An 11,240-nucleotide genomic window follows, 5' to 3' on the forward strand; every position below is an offset into this window, starting at 1 on the left:
GCTCTTCAGGCGCTAGTTAGCTTCTGACTACTACAACGATCATCCTCGCGATTTGCACGGTAATGAAGTCGAAAGTAACGACGGAATAACTTACTCACAATCCGTCCCTGCCGTACCTAGGTAGTTCCAAGGCCCCTGCAATTCCTCACTGAACCAGACGCGTGCAATCCGGATCGAGATCCTGAGCAATCTCCACTTGCTGACCATTTTCGGTAGACCGAAGGTCATGGAAATCAGCTCCTCATCTTCCATCACTTTGACCAGATCACGTTACTCGTCCTCCAAAGCCGGCACGTTCGATGGACTTCACCCTGCGTCGTACCGGCAAGTCTGACGTTCTTGTCTCTTCCCATCTCTTCAAAGGAAGTCGAAGGGGCACGCTATTCTGTCTTGTTCACTGCTCGTTATTGACCGGCAGATTGACCTACCGCAGTCTAGATGTGGAATGCGGCAGTGACAGCGCTCGGAGGAATCATTCTCCGTCATTATCAATAAAAGGAGCGGAAGGAGGAGGTCCCGACTGAAAGAAGAGAATTGAGATCCATTCAGGGTTTCCTTCAGAAACTGAACATGCAAACCTTCCCGAGTAAAGCGTTATGTGGATTAATCGTGCCGAAGGCGATAAGGTACTTAATCAGCTGCCAGACTTAACAACGTGAACCATTGGGGTTTGGCATCTCATTCCATTCATGTCGTCAAAGCATGACGAATTTCCAATTTGTCGTGAAAGCAATACAATTTTCTGGGAATTAAATCGTGACGAAAACCGGTTACATGTTCGCATAGCAACAAATCGGATCTTGAAGATGCAGAGGTGAGAAAAAGATGGATGAGCAGATGGTGAGACCCGAGGCTCCGAGGCTCGTGCATAATGTCTCTGGACAAGAACTACCCTACGTCAAAGAGAGGTTCCCTGTCGGGGTTACTTTACAGCATGAGATACACATTTCTAGAGTACTCACATGGCTGCAAGAAGTCGACTATCAGTGGTAGTTCAATGGTAAATATTTGCGTTGCTCACACCATCACATTCGAATTTCTGAGTACCAAATTCTCAAAGTAATAGTGATAGAATGGATCATAGGTCTAGCTGAATTTCGAAGATGAAGCAGACGCACTATCAAATACGAGAGCAAATAGTTGAGCATTTCACCAGTCCGTACACGTCGTCAACATGTAGGTAAGATAGCCACACTCCGGACTCAGACGCCCTTTAACTAGAGCTGAACTGACGGCAAAGCCAATGACTGTCATGTGGCTGTTCAGCTTACTGTATTCTGACTATTCTTGAGCGAGATGTCACATTCCCGTTCGGGGAGAAATACATGGACAACGGCAGAAGGTGAGATGACCAAAAAACGGCACGGAGGCAACTCTTGCGTTATCCAATTCGGCTTCCTGATAGCTCATGCCACAAACTATGTCTCGTATTGGTCACCATCTACTCGTTCCAATTTCTGTATTGCATACTCCCTCTCAATTGTGTCCCTAAATTCTAAGGACTTTTTAACGCGTACGAATCTCCCGAACTTCAAAAGACTCATCTTCGGATGGAAATCTTGCATCTTCAACTATTTCAGAAATTATTTCGAAACGAAATTGTTTCCTCGGCATTGCCTGCAGATTTACAAGCATCATGAACCGGCATGGTGACACCGCAGATCCCCCCCGCAATCCAAACCCACGGCACACGGCATCACGGATCCCGCGCAAAAGTTCGTTGCGCTCTGTCGACAACGTAGTAGCAAGATCCAACCTTGCTTATTCGTCTTCGTTGTTCCCTTTTAATTAAAACACGGGTGGCATTGACGTTTTGACTTGCGACGATGGCTCGGCTGATTAATTGGTGGAAACCCCGCCTCCAAAGTGGGATGCGGGTTTTCCCCATTTTCATTGGCAACGCCCCTTGCCAGAGTTAATAAAGTCGAGCCGTGGCACTCGCTCGTGTGGTTCCGTTGTTTCCTTTTTGCGCTGTTCTCTTAGTTCCCGTGATGAGATTCTAGGGGGTGGGATGGGGAGGCAACGTCGTCGTGCCAAGGAGTTTGCTGGCTGGCTATACTGGCTTGGTGTCTTGGATTGAGAGGAGTGGTCCCCATTGGAGACGAAAAGGAGAAGAAAGGATGAACTGATTTTTGAGTTGGGGTGTTGATGATATATAGCATGGTGTTTCCCATGTAAGAGCAGGTTTCCGGCTTTAAAGTGCTGAGCTCCAGGCAGGCAGTGTCAGTCGTTACGCAACTTGCTCTTTGTCGCAGCCGTCGATCTCTCGCTTTTGTCCATCAGACGTTCGTCCGAAATATTCGAAACATGCAGATCGCTGCTTGCTTCCTAGGCCTTGCGGCTCTGGTCGCTGGTCACGGATACGTCGACAATGCTACCATTGGAGGCACATACTACCAGGTTCGTCATCACACATGACTTTTGTATAACCGATGACAATTGCTAACGGTCTCGACAGTTCTACCAGGTATATGATATTATCGAATCACGGCATGTGTTATCGTGAATCTAACAACTGACACGTACCTAGCCTTACCAAGACCCGTACACGAGCCCTACTGTAAGTCAAAGCTCTAGCTTCATCCCTCATGCGAGGATATCACAACTCACACAAATCTTCAATAGCCCCAGAGAATCTCTCGCCCGGTCCAAGGCAACGGCCCAGTTGAGAGCGTCGACTTGATCGATGTCCAGTGCGGAGGATACACAGCCGGCGGCATCTCGGGTTCGACACCCGCGGCCTTGCACGCTACCGCTGCAGCGGGATCGACCGTCACCCTGCGATGGACTCTCTGGCCCGACTCTCACGTCGGTCCCGTGATCACCTACATGGCACGTTGCCCCGATACCGGTTGCCAGGCATGGCAACCCGGCACTTCGTAAGTAGAAGAATACTTTATGACTGTCTGAGCACCCCTGCTAACCTGTGGGAAATAGTGCCGTGTGGTTCAAGGTCAAGGAAGGTGGACGCACCGGAACCACCAACACCTGGGCTGATGTAAGTTGGACATGTGTATGCCTCTCAAAGCGATCAGTGGTAACGGACCTCTGTTTCAACTTAGACCCCCCTCATGGTTGCCAACGCCGGCTACCAGTACACGATTCCGTCCTGCTTGAAGTCGGGCTACTACCTCGTCCGCCACGAGATTATTGCTCTGCACGCCGCCTACTCATACCCCGGCGCACAGTTCTACCCCGGATGCCATCAACTGCAGGTCACTGGTTCCGGCACCAAGACTGCGACTTCGCTGGTTGCCATCCCCGGCGCGTACAAGTCGACTGATCCCGGTATCACCTACGATGCCTACAAGGGTATGTTTTACCATGTCTAGCAGATTCTTACCCTTTGCTGACCTTTGACTTTCTCTGAAGCCCAAACCTACACTATTCCCGGCCCGGCTGTGTTCACTTGCTAAGCACCTTTCGGGTTGTTGTCACTAGCAGCAGCAAGGACTGAGCTCGTCCAACCTTTTGAATTCATGTACATATTCAGACTGAAGTGAAAAAGTATATACTTTGAATACGATCGACGAGCTTGCTGTTTAGCTCGAACCAAAAATTGTGTCAGACGTATCAACTCGGCATTTGGAACTTGTCGATCGATGGAAACTAGCAGGCTGCACCACTTGTGCATGAAGACTTCAGTCTCAGGCTTGGTTCATATCCAAATCTCAGTCCGATTGATGGAGACTTCCGATGTCTGACTTGAAGTACCACGTGCCAGTATTCCTTTTTCTTACCAAGGGAAGATTCAATGCTATGACCTCTGAATATGCCATCAATGTTGAGGTTGCGCGCTGCAGCAACACTAAGGAAGAATGTTTGGTCTGCATGCTGGCTCGAAAGTCAGCAAAATCTGCTCTTTAGCAAACAATCAATGGATTGAAGTTGTTTGCCTTACATTTGCCCATAAATCAATGACAAATCAACTTCATGAGGGGTTGTTGGTGGGAGTGGTTGGGCTGTAGCCTTTATATAGACACTGGTGGCGGATTCCGTCAACCAACTATCACTGGATGTCAACATCCACCAATCCCCGATAGTCTAGTGGTGAGGATATCTGCTTGTCATTGAAGATCCAACGATTCGCAGGGGACCGGGGTTCAATTCCCCGTCGAGGAGTTTCTCTTTTGCTTTTTTGAACATGTGGGCAGTTTTCTTTGTTTTCGGGTTGATTTTGTGTTGATTAAAAATGTCGCGTGGCCAGGCCCTTTTGTGGTTCGGTTGGAAATGAGGGTCGGGGGTCCGGGCCACTTTACAGTCCAGGAGTATGCCATGTCGGGATCCCTGTAACTTATGTGGAAATGAGCAGTCGTTTATCTCTTGGTTTCTTGGCACAAAGGCTTAAAGCAGAACATGGGTCAATTGCGAGCTTGAAGATTTTGGAGTCACGAAGAAGGGAATGATGAAGTTCATCCAGTATGCAGTTGGATTCGTATGTATCTCGCCTCAAGATATCTTGAGAACGACAAGGGAAATTATATACAGGAACAAATTTGCGCTCGGCTGACTAATTTGCAGACACAACTCAACTCATTACAAGAAAGTCCAGCACAAAACAATCCGCGTCAGCATTCCCACCAGGGAAAAGGAGACTAGCACCACCAGGTGGGTATCACCGACTCAGGAGAGAGCGGCCGAGAAACCTCGCAAGTGCGAGACGCTTAGCAAGCAGCACCGCTGCCGCTGGGGATGTTGGAGCACTTGGTGGACTTCTTGCCACCGGTGACGCTGACACCGCTCCACTTCCAGTTGCTGCAGGCACCGGAGGCACAGAGGATGTAGACGTTGGTACCGGAGGAGGCGACGGAGCCGGTGATCTTGGAGAGGGTGAGGCCGGTGATGGGGACGCCGTTGGTGGGGGTGCCGGTGGGGGAGCCGTTCTCGTAGTCCTGCTCGATGACGATACCGTACTTGGCAATGTTGGAGAGGGTGATGCCGGAGTAGGTGACGCCGGAGACGGAACCAGTGGCGCCGGAGACGGTCTTGATGCGGACACCGTTGTCAGAGTTGACGATCTTGGAGTTGGAGATGGTGACGGTCTTGACGGTGTTGTCGGAGCGGCCGCCGACGGAGCCAATGGACAGACCGTGGCCACCGGAGCAGGTGCCGCCGGTGAAGGTGATGTTGGTGCCAGAGTTGATGGCGAGGCAGTCGTCCTGGTTCTTGACGTTGGCGCCAGAGATGTAGACGCCGGTGGAGGAGCCGACGTCGAAGGCGTCGGTGTTGTGGCCGCCGGCGGAGTCGCCAGCAGAGTTGTCAATGGTGACATCGTAGACGCCGAGGGTGGTGGCGCTGTTGATGGAGAAGGCCTGGACGGGGGTGTTCAGGACGTTGAGACCCTTGATGTTGGAGCTCTTGAGGCTGTGGGCGTAGAAGAACTTGGGCTTGGTCTTGCCGCCGTTGCTTCCCTTGGAGTCCCACCAGCGGGAACCCTGGCAGTCGATGGAGTGGCCAGAGGCACCGTTGATGTTGATGTTGGTACCGGAGAAGGAGATGAGGGGTCCCTCCCACTCCTTGTAGCCGAAGGTGGTCTTGCCCTGGAAGGTGACCTTGTACGGTGTCAGCTTAGGACTCACTTGGTAGCCAGAGACTCTTTCAACTTACAGTGGTGCCGGACTTAAGACCGGTCATGTCGAGGGTGGTACCGGCAGGGACGACGATGCCGTTGAGGATGATGCTGGTGCAGCTAGCCTTGCCCTTGATGGCGGCAGCGGCATCGGTGAAGGTGCAGCTGGCGCGAGCATCGAGGGGAGCAGCGATAGCAGTGGCGGCCAAGGCGCCGAGGGCGAGAAGTGAAGAAACCATTTTGTTGGAAGGAAGTTGTTTTGGTAGTAGAGAGTGACTTGATACACAGTATCAGAATGATTGGTTAAAAAATAGGACGAAAGAATGAATGAGCCAAGACTCTAGAATGGTAAACTGGATGAGATCTGCGGGAGTGATGTCTTGGAAGCTTCTTGGCAATCTGGGGAGGAACTGCAGGATGGTTTATATCCAAATCGACGGGATCTCTTGGCACAGCCTTGCCAAGGCCTGTCAACGAACTTCTCCTGTTTGCCATCCTCCTCTGCTCTCTTCCTTTCCGTACGGATACCTTGTTCCACGTACCGACTGCACAGTCAGTCGTCTGGACGCATCATGGGAACAGGGAAACACTGGCCGAGTCAGTTAGATGGAAGATGGAGCTCGACCGGGCCCCAGGCCAGAAGCAACGCGAGTGCCGGGGATGGCCCTTGCTCGTCATAGTCCCATGCAGGCAGGCAAACCCCACCGACAACTCCTGAATTTCTGGAATCGCACTAGATTCTGCCCAACAGCGCCATCTCCGCGATTGACATAGACAAGCATCACTGCCACCATGAGCTCCGCGTCTGTGGACTACTTTCGTACGTCGCCAAGGCTAAGGCTTGTTGAAGCAGGGTCGTCCGGCCCTTGCACCGATCGAATCTAGGCACTCTATTCAATAGGTGGCTGTATCAACCCTGGATCTCAAGTTGCCGAGTTCCGTGCCGTTCTTCCAGCCGCAACTTTTGAACTGGGGCTTTTCGTCCCATTGTGGTAAACATCGAACCTCCCAGCATTTAGGGGGCATCATACAAAAGGAGGAGGGGACGGGAGCCGCGAAAGGGGGATTGCCTAGGAGCACTGGACGCGTAACGGACCAATTGTTCCCCAGGGATGCCAGTACCAGGGCGGCTGGTTGGTGGAAAGTTTATGGTCAGATAATGTGAGCTTTAAATTGAACAGAGTTCGACTGATATTGCGTGCCCTCAGGGTTAGCTTGGTTGAATCGTTGGTAATGTCGTGGTCACGGCCTCCCGAACACGTATAGCTGAAGGGACTTATGGGAGTGGGGTGGGGGGTTGATCACATCACGGTACGGCAGTCGGTTGCAATAGAATTGACTTTCGGGGAGCGTCTACCAAATGCCACGAGATTTGGTGCTGCCATGGAACATTTCTGCCTGTTCTGCCCATGATTGGCGGGAAAGTTCAGAGTTTCGGGTCCATCCTCAACTGTTTTGCTGCCCTCCAAACTTCCTCAAGATGGCCTAGTCATGTTAGCGCTGGCCCGTCACGCGTGCAGAATGTGCAGAATATTGCCAGAACCGGGCCCCCGTCGACGGGCTAATTTGAGTCTTGACCATGAAATGTCTAGCATCCGACACCTTCGGCTGCTTGCGCCTTTTCGCTTGACGGTGCAACGTAACTGATGGAGGTGTTTAACTCACTTTGACTTGGCAGATTTTCTCCTTCACCCCTCTCACGATCCTGAAAGGGAATTAGAGTTTGCGCCTTTCTTCGTGTTGACCATGTTGGATGGCGGATGAAACACAAGTCATCTGAACGGCAGCTAGGGAGTTGACAGTCCTTGAATTTGCACCAGTCAAAACTCTGAATCTCCAATTTCAACGTCGCATCATGTTTGGTTTTTCCGTCCGACTTGCCGGTTCTCTCTCTCTACATGGCACCCTCAAGTCTCAGCCGCTCATCATCATTCAACAGCAAACATGACATCGACATGACTCTTGAATAGTCGGCAAGCGGCACAATTCTCTACAGGCAAGACAACGTCCATCTAGATGCTTCAGCGGCTCCATCCTAAAGATGAGTTGATGGGGCGCGCGTCCTATCTAGCTGGAATCGTTTACCCCAAAAATAATATGGAACTCGGCACTGAGATGTATGCAGGTGGGTGAAGAAAGATAGGACCAACCTACCAACAGAGTGCGATAAACTGGGGCACGACCGTCCAATTGCTCTTTATTTCCGACTCAATGCGACGCATCAGTTGTCTCTTGTTTCAACGGGACTTTTTACATCAGAAAACTGGAACTCTCTGTCAATTCCATACTACTCTGTACACCACTCCTTTTTTTGACTTTGAGAATTTTACAACGGACCGAAAAGTGACGATCACAGATTGGCAGAAAAGGCACGAACATGGAAGTTCCAACAACACTACAGCCAATTCGTCGCAGAACTGCAGAAAGAAGGATTAAGAGGCCCATAACTTCGCCTCCCATTGCGGAGCCTGGCGAGAAATGGGCATCATGGCAAATGGGATTATGGGACCACACGGCTGATACAGCACACGTGCACTCATGGGAGACCGGATGATGGGTACTGCGGAATCCGGTATCCGATCGAGTTAGTACGGGACCCGTTTGCCTATTTTCCAATCTCTTGCAATATTCGATGTGACCCCTGTTCAAGCAACTACAAGCAGACTAGCTTGCTGAGAACCTCTAGACTCTCAGCGGTCTAGATCGTCGGGTCAAATTCAACTTTCGAGCAAGCAACTCCTTTTCTAGTGCGAAGTGCATCCAGCGCACTCTCCGTCATGAGTCGATGCCCCAGAGGCATGAAGCCATCGTATCTGTGAAAGGAAGGAGCTTCGGAACTGCCGGTACTATCGAAGCTGTCTTGTCATTCTTTGACACAATGTCTCGGTACTCGACCGGTAGATGTCAGCAACTTTCTTTTGCAAAAGACATAGCTCCATACATACGCGGAGAAGTGAAAGGCGATGGAAACCTGTGGTGGATCGCAGCTCCAATGAGCAAGGGATAATGCCGAGGACCACAACGCCTTGCCCACGGGGGGCTTGACAACAAACGGGTTGACAAGGGTACTCTAGCCGTTAGTATTTCGCCGACGGACTTAGTAGAGACCAGACCTGACTGATGGATGGATCCCACAACAGCTGATTTCTGATTCATTACAGGACGGAAACAGATGGAGCGTATGCACTCAACAATTTCCCCGGGGGTTGGACCGTTAGAGGCGGTGTAATTATCACGGGGAGCGGGTTCCAATTGTCCGCTGAAGCTCTCATTCTCTTTTTGGGAAAGACTGCTCTCCGAGCAGTAGCACTTACTAACCCTCTATTTACAGAATCTCGTATTTACTCTTTCAACCAAAGTTCCCGAACCAAACGTCATCACTAGGCCGAACCCCTTTCTCGACCCCAGGCAACCCGCAGAGCCGTACTTCCTCCTCGCTCACCACCTTCCATTCTTTGGCCGTCTCGACTCTCGCTGCAATCATCATCATCATGCCCGCCTCCGCATGCCATGCGTTGTGGCAGTGGAACGCCCACACGCCCGGATTATCTAGCACGACTCTGACGACTGCCCACCCGTAACCTTGAACTGTTACGGTGTCCCTTCTGAGCGGGTTCTCCAGAACACCCGAAGCCGCGAGTTCTGCTTCCAACTCGGCCATGTCTTCGGGTGGGTAACCCGTTGGGGACTGCTTCAGTACGAAGAACTTGTGCCCGTGGATATGGAACGGATGTGCGCCGTCATCAAAGTTGCTGATGATGATGTTGACCGTTTGGATGCCTTGCGTCTGGTACACGAACTCATTCTCTGGATTGAAGGTAATATCGTTGACACCGGTTGTAGACGGCAACACTGTGTCATTGTCGCTTTTCGCGGCGTCCATGAAGCGATACAGAGACGGCGAGGTGACGTTGGCATGCCACGTCGAGGCGTTGAAGAAGCCCCGCGATAGACGCCATGCTCCGATTTCAAAGTTGGCGCGGAGGTACATTGTGGCTGTCACAATGGGTGCTGTAATCGCATCGACAGGTCTGAGAAGAGTTGTGTTCATGTCTCGACAGTCGACGTCTATGGCTTCGTCCCAGCTTTTGCTTTGTGGTTCGCTGAGTTCTAAGGCCGCTTCATGCGTCTTCTCTTTGCGAGAGAGGTCTGGTGTGGCATACCGGATGATCCCCTTCACTTCTGAATCGAGCCGGGGGTTCTCTCCTGCGAAGCAGTGCGTGATCATCCTGGCTCGCAACCAGAACGAGTCTGCAGTGGTGATATTGGTCTCAACTACCACACTGTAGCGCTGTGCCGGAAGGATATTGAGGCGGTGGAAGGGTTCAGGGTGAATATCAGTCCCATCAACCTCGGTGACGTAGAGCGGATGCTCGTCGATTTCGACCTGGAATTCGGCAAATGCACCAGTGTTTATGAACCTTAGGCGATGTCTCTCATTTGGAGCCAGGCTGAAGGATTCCAACGAAGATACACGAGGATTCTCGTTTTGGCAATTCCATCCGTCGAAGTCGGCACAATCGCGGTAGTTGCGCCCGTTGATGAGGCCACTCGACGGCACAGGCTCTTCATTCTCTTGGTCTGATTGAAGATAGTCCATCAACAACTCAGCCGATGTGTTGTGATAGTGGTCCGAAATCATGACGACTCGATCAGTCGAGTACTGGTCTCTGGTTCCTTGGTTGTTTCTCGGGTGGACGACGAGAGGCCCGACGAGTCCATCAGAGGCTTGGTTGCTGTGATGCGCGTGATGCCAATACGTTCCTGACTGGTTCTTGACCGTGAACCTGTACGTGAACGTTGCGTTGGGTGCAATAGGGCATTGCGTCACGCCAACGGTGCCGTCCATGGAGTTTGTGCCGTTTTGATACATGCCGTGAAAATGAATGGCTGTGGCATTGACGGCCTCGTTGTGGACATGGACAACGATGGTATCTCCCTCGTTGCACTCAATGAGAGGTCCGGGAAACTGGTTGTTGATGAGCATCATCGGCCGAAAGATCCCGTCAGGGTTGAAGGTTGCATCGCTGATGGTCCAGTAGTACTCTCTGATGCTTGGCGCGGCGTTGAAGTCCCACGAAGAGCCCAGAAAATATTCCGACGAGTCCCTCAATCGTGGCGATGATGGTATCGGCTCTTTGACCACATAGACTGCCGTTTGAGAATGATGTGTTACAGTCGCTGGGTAAAGCAGGTCTGACGCATAGAAAACGAAGAAGAATATGAAAACGCCAAAGAAGCCTGTAGAGACTCGACTCAGCCAGGAGCCATCCGATCGACTCCTCGACCGTTGCGGTCTCCCTTCATCATCTTGCGGAGGAAGAAATGGCGATTTCTCGCCGTTGTCCTTCGCAGCCGAACCATAAGACGAAGACTCCAGACGGTCCAAGTTGAAGTCGGTGGAGATCGTCAGAGCCGGACTCAAAAGCCTCTCTTGGTCGCTTCCTCGCTCAACGTCGTCCATGGTGCGAATCTCATTGCATCGTAATGAACGAACGGAATACAAGTGAAGGAGAGGCTCAAATCCAGACCAGAGGTTGGAAATGCGAATAAGATGCCGCTCACGAGCCGAACTGCCGTTCAAGGCAGGTAAGTTTTCGGAAAATGGGGTGGCGTTGCATTCTGTTTTGTTTCTGCCCGCGCGTTGCCGCCCTCTCGGGAAGCCGGCATG

At 51.5% G+C, this 11,240-nt stretch overlaps 3 protein-coding genes and 1 non-coding gene across 4 annotated transcripts; 2 read left to right on the forward strand and 2 right to left on the reverse strand.

Annotated features, from left to right (window-relative positions):
• Nucleotides 1-2,307: 2,307 nt before the first annotated feature.
• On the forward strand, nucleotides 2,308-3,416 carry BDZ83DRAFT_586839 (family 61 glycosyl hydrolase; the record flags this gene model as incomplete). Its single annotated transcript, XM_060505983.1, has 6 exons — nucleotides 2,308-2,400; nucleotides 2,531-2,560; nucleotides 2,626-2,879; nucleotides 2,938-2,998; nucleotides 3,063-3,312; nucleotides 3,373-3,416. The coding sequence occupies 6 exons, from the start codon at nucleotides 2,308-2,310 to the stop codon at nucleotides 3,414-3,416; spliced, it is 732 nt and encodes a 243-aa protein (XP_060360805.1).
• Nucleotides 3,417-4,033: 617 nt separating this feature from the next.
• On the forward strand, nucleotides 4,034-4,122 carry BDZ83DRAFT_t243. The gene has a single exon. It is a non-coding gene; the product is annotated as a tRNA-Asp (tRNA).
• A 164-nt stretch (nucleotides 4,123-4,286) lies between these two features.
• Nucleotides 4,287-5,958, reverse strand: BDZ83DRAFT_633974 (endopolygalacturonase precursor). The gene is made up of 2 exons (XM_060509064.1): nucleotides 5,608-5,958; nucleotides 4,287-5,552 (listed from the first exon to the last, which is right to left on the reverse strand). The coding sequence occupies exons 1-2, from the start codon at nucleotides 5,806-5,808 to the stop codon at nucleotides 4,665-4,667; spliced, it is 1,089 nt and encodes a 362-aa protein (XP_060360806.1). The 5' UTR covers nucleotides 5,809-5,958; the 3' UTR covers nucleotides 4,287-4,664.
• A 2,750-nt stretch (nucleotides 5,959-8,708) lies between these two features.
• BDZ83DRAFT_633977 (multicopper oxidase) lies at nucleotides 8,709-11,176 on the reverse strand. The gene has a single exon (XM_060509065.1). It carries the CDS (start codon nucleotides 11,031-11,033, stop codon nucleotides 8,919-8,921), a length of 2,115 nt encoding a protein of 704 aa, XP_060360807.1. The 5' UTR covers nucleotides 11,034-11,176; the 3' UTR covers nucleotides 8,709-8,918.
• Between the last annotated feature and the right edge of the window lie 64 nt (nucleotides 11,177-11,240).

The sequence above is a fragment of the Colletotrichum acutatum genome (genome assembly GCF_030867785.1).
Source record: "Colletotrichum acutatum strain CBS 112980 chromosome Unknown BDZ83scaffold_109, whole genome shotgun sequence".
Taxonomy (NCBI): Eukaryota; Fungi; Ascomycota; class Sordariomycetes; order Glomerellales; family Glomerellaceae; genus Colletotrichum; species Colletotrichum acutatum.

Excerpts from the sequence above, each read along its gene's own strand:
- BDZ83DRAFT_633977 (XM_060509065.1), bottom strand. The coding sequence starts at position 11,033 with ATGGACGACGTTGAGCGAGGAAGCGACCAAGAGAGGCTTTTGAGTCCG.
- BDZ83DRAFT_633974 (XM_060509064.1), bottom strand. The coding sequence starts at position 5,808 with ATGGTTTCTTCACTTCTCGCCCTCGGCGCCTTGGCCGCCACTGCTATC. Across the intron at positions 5,553-5,607 it reads GTCTTAAGTCCGGCACCACT|GTCACCTTCCAGGGCAAGAC; the intron begins GTAAGTTGAAAG and ends ACACCGTACAAG.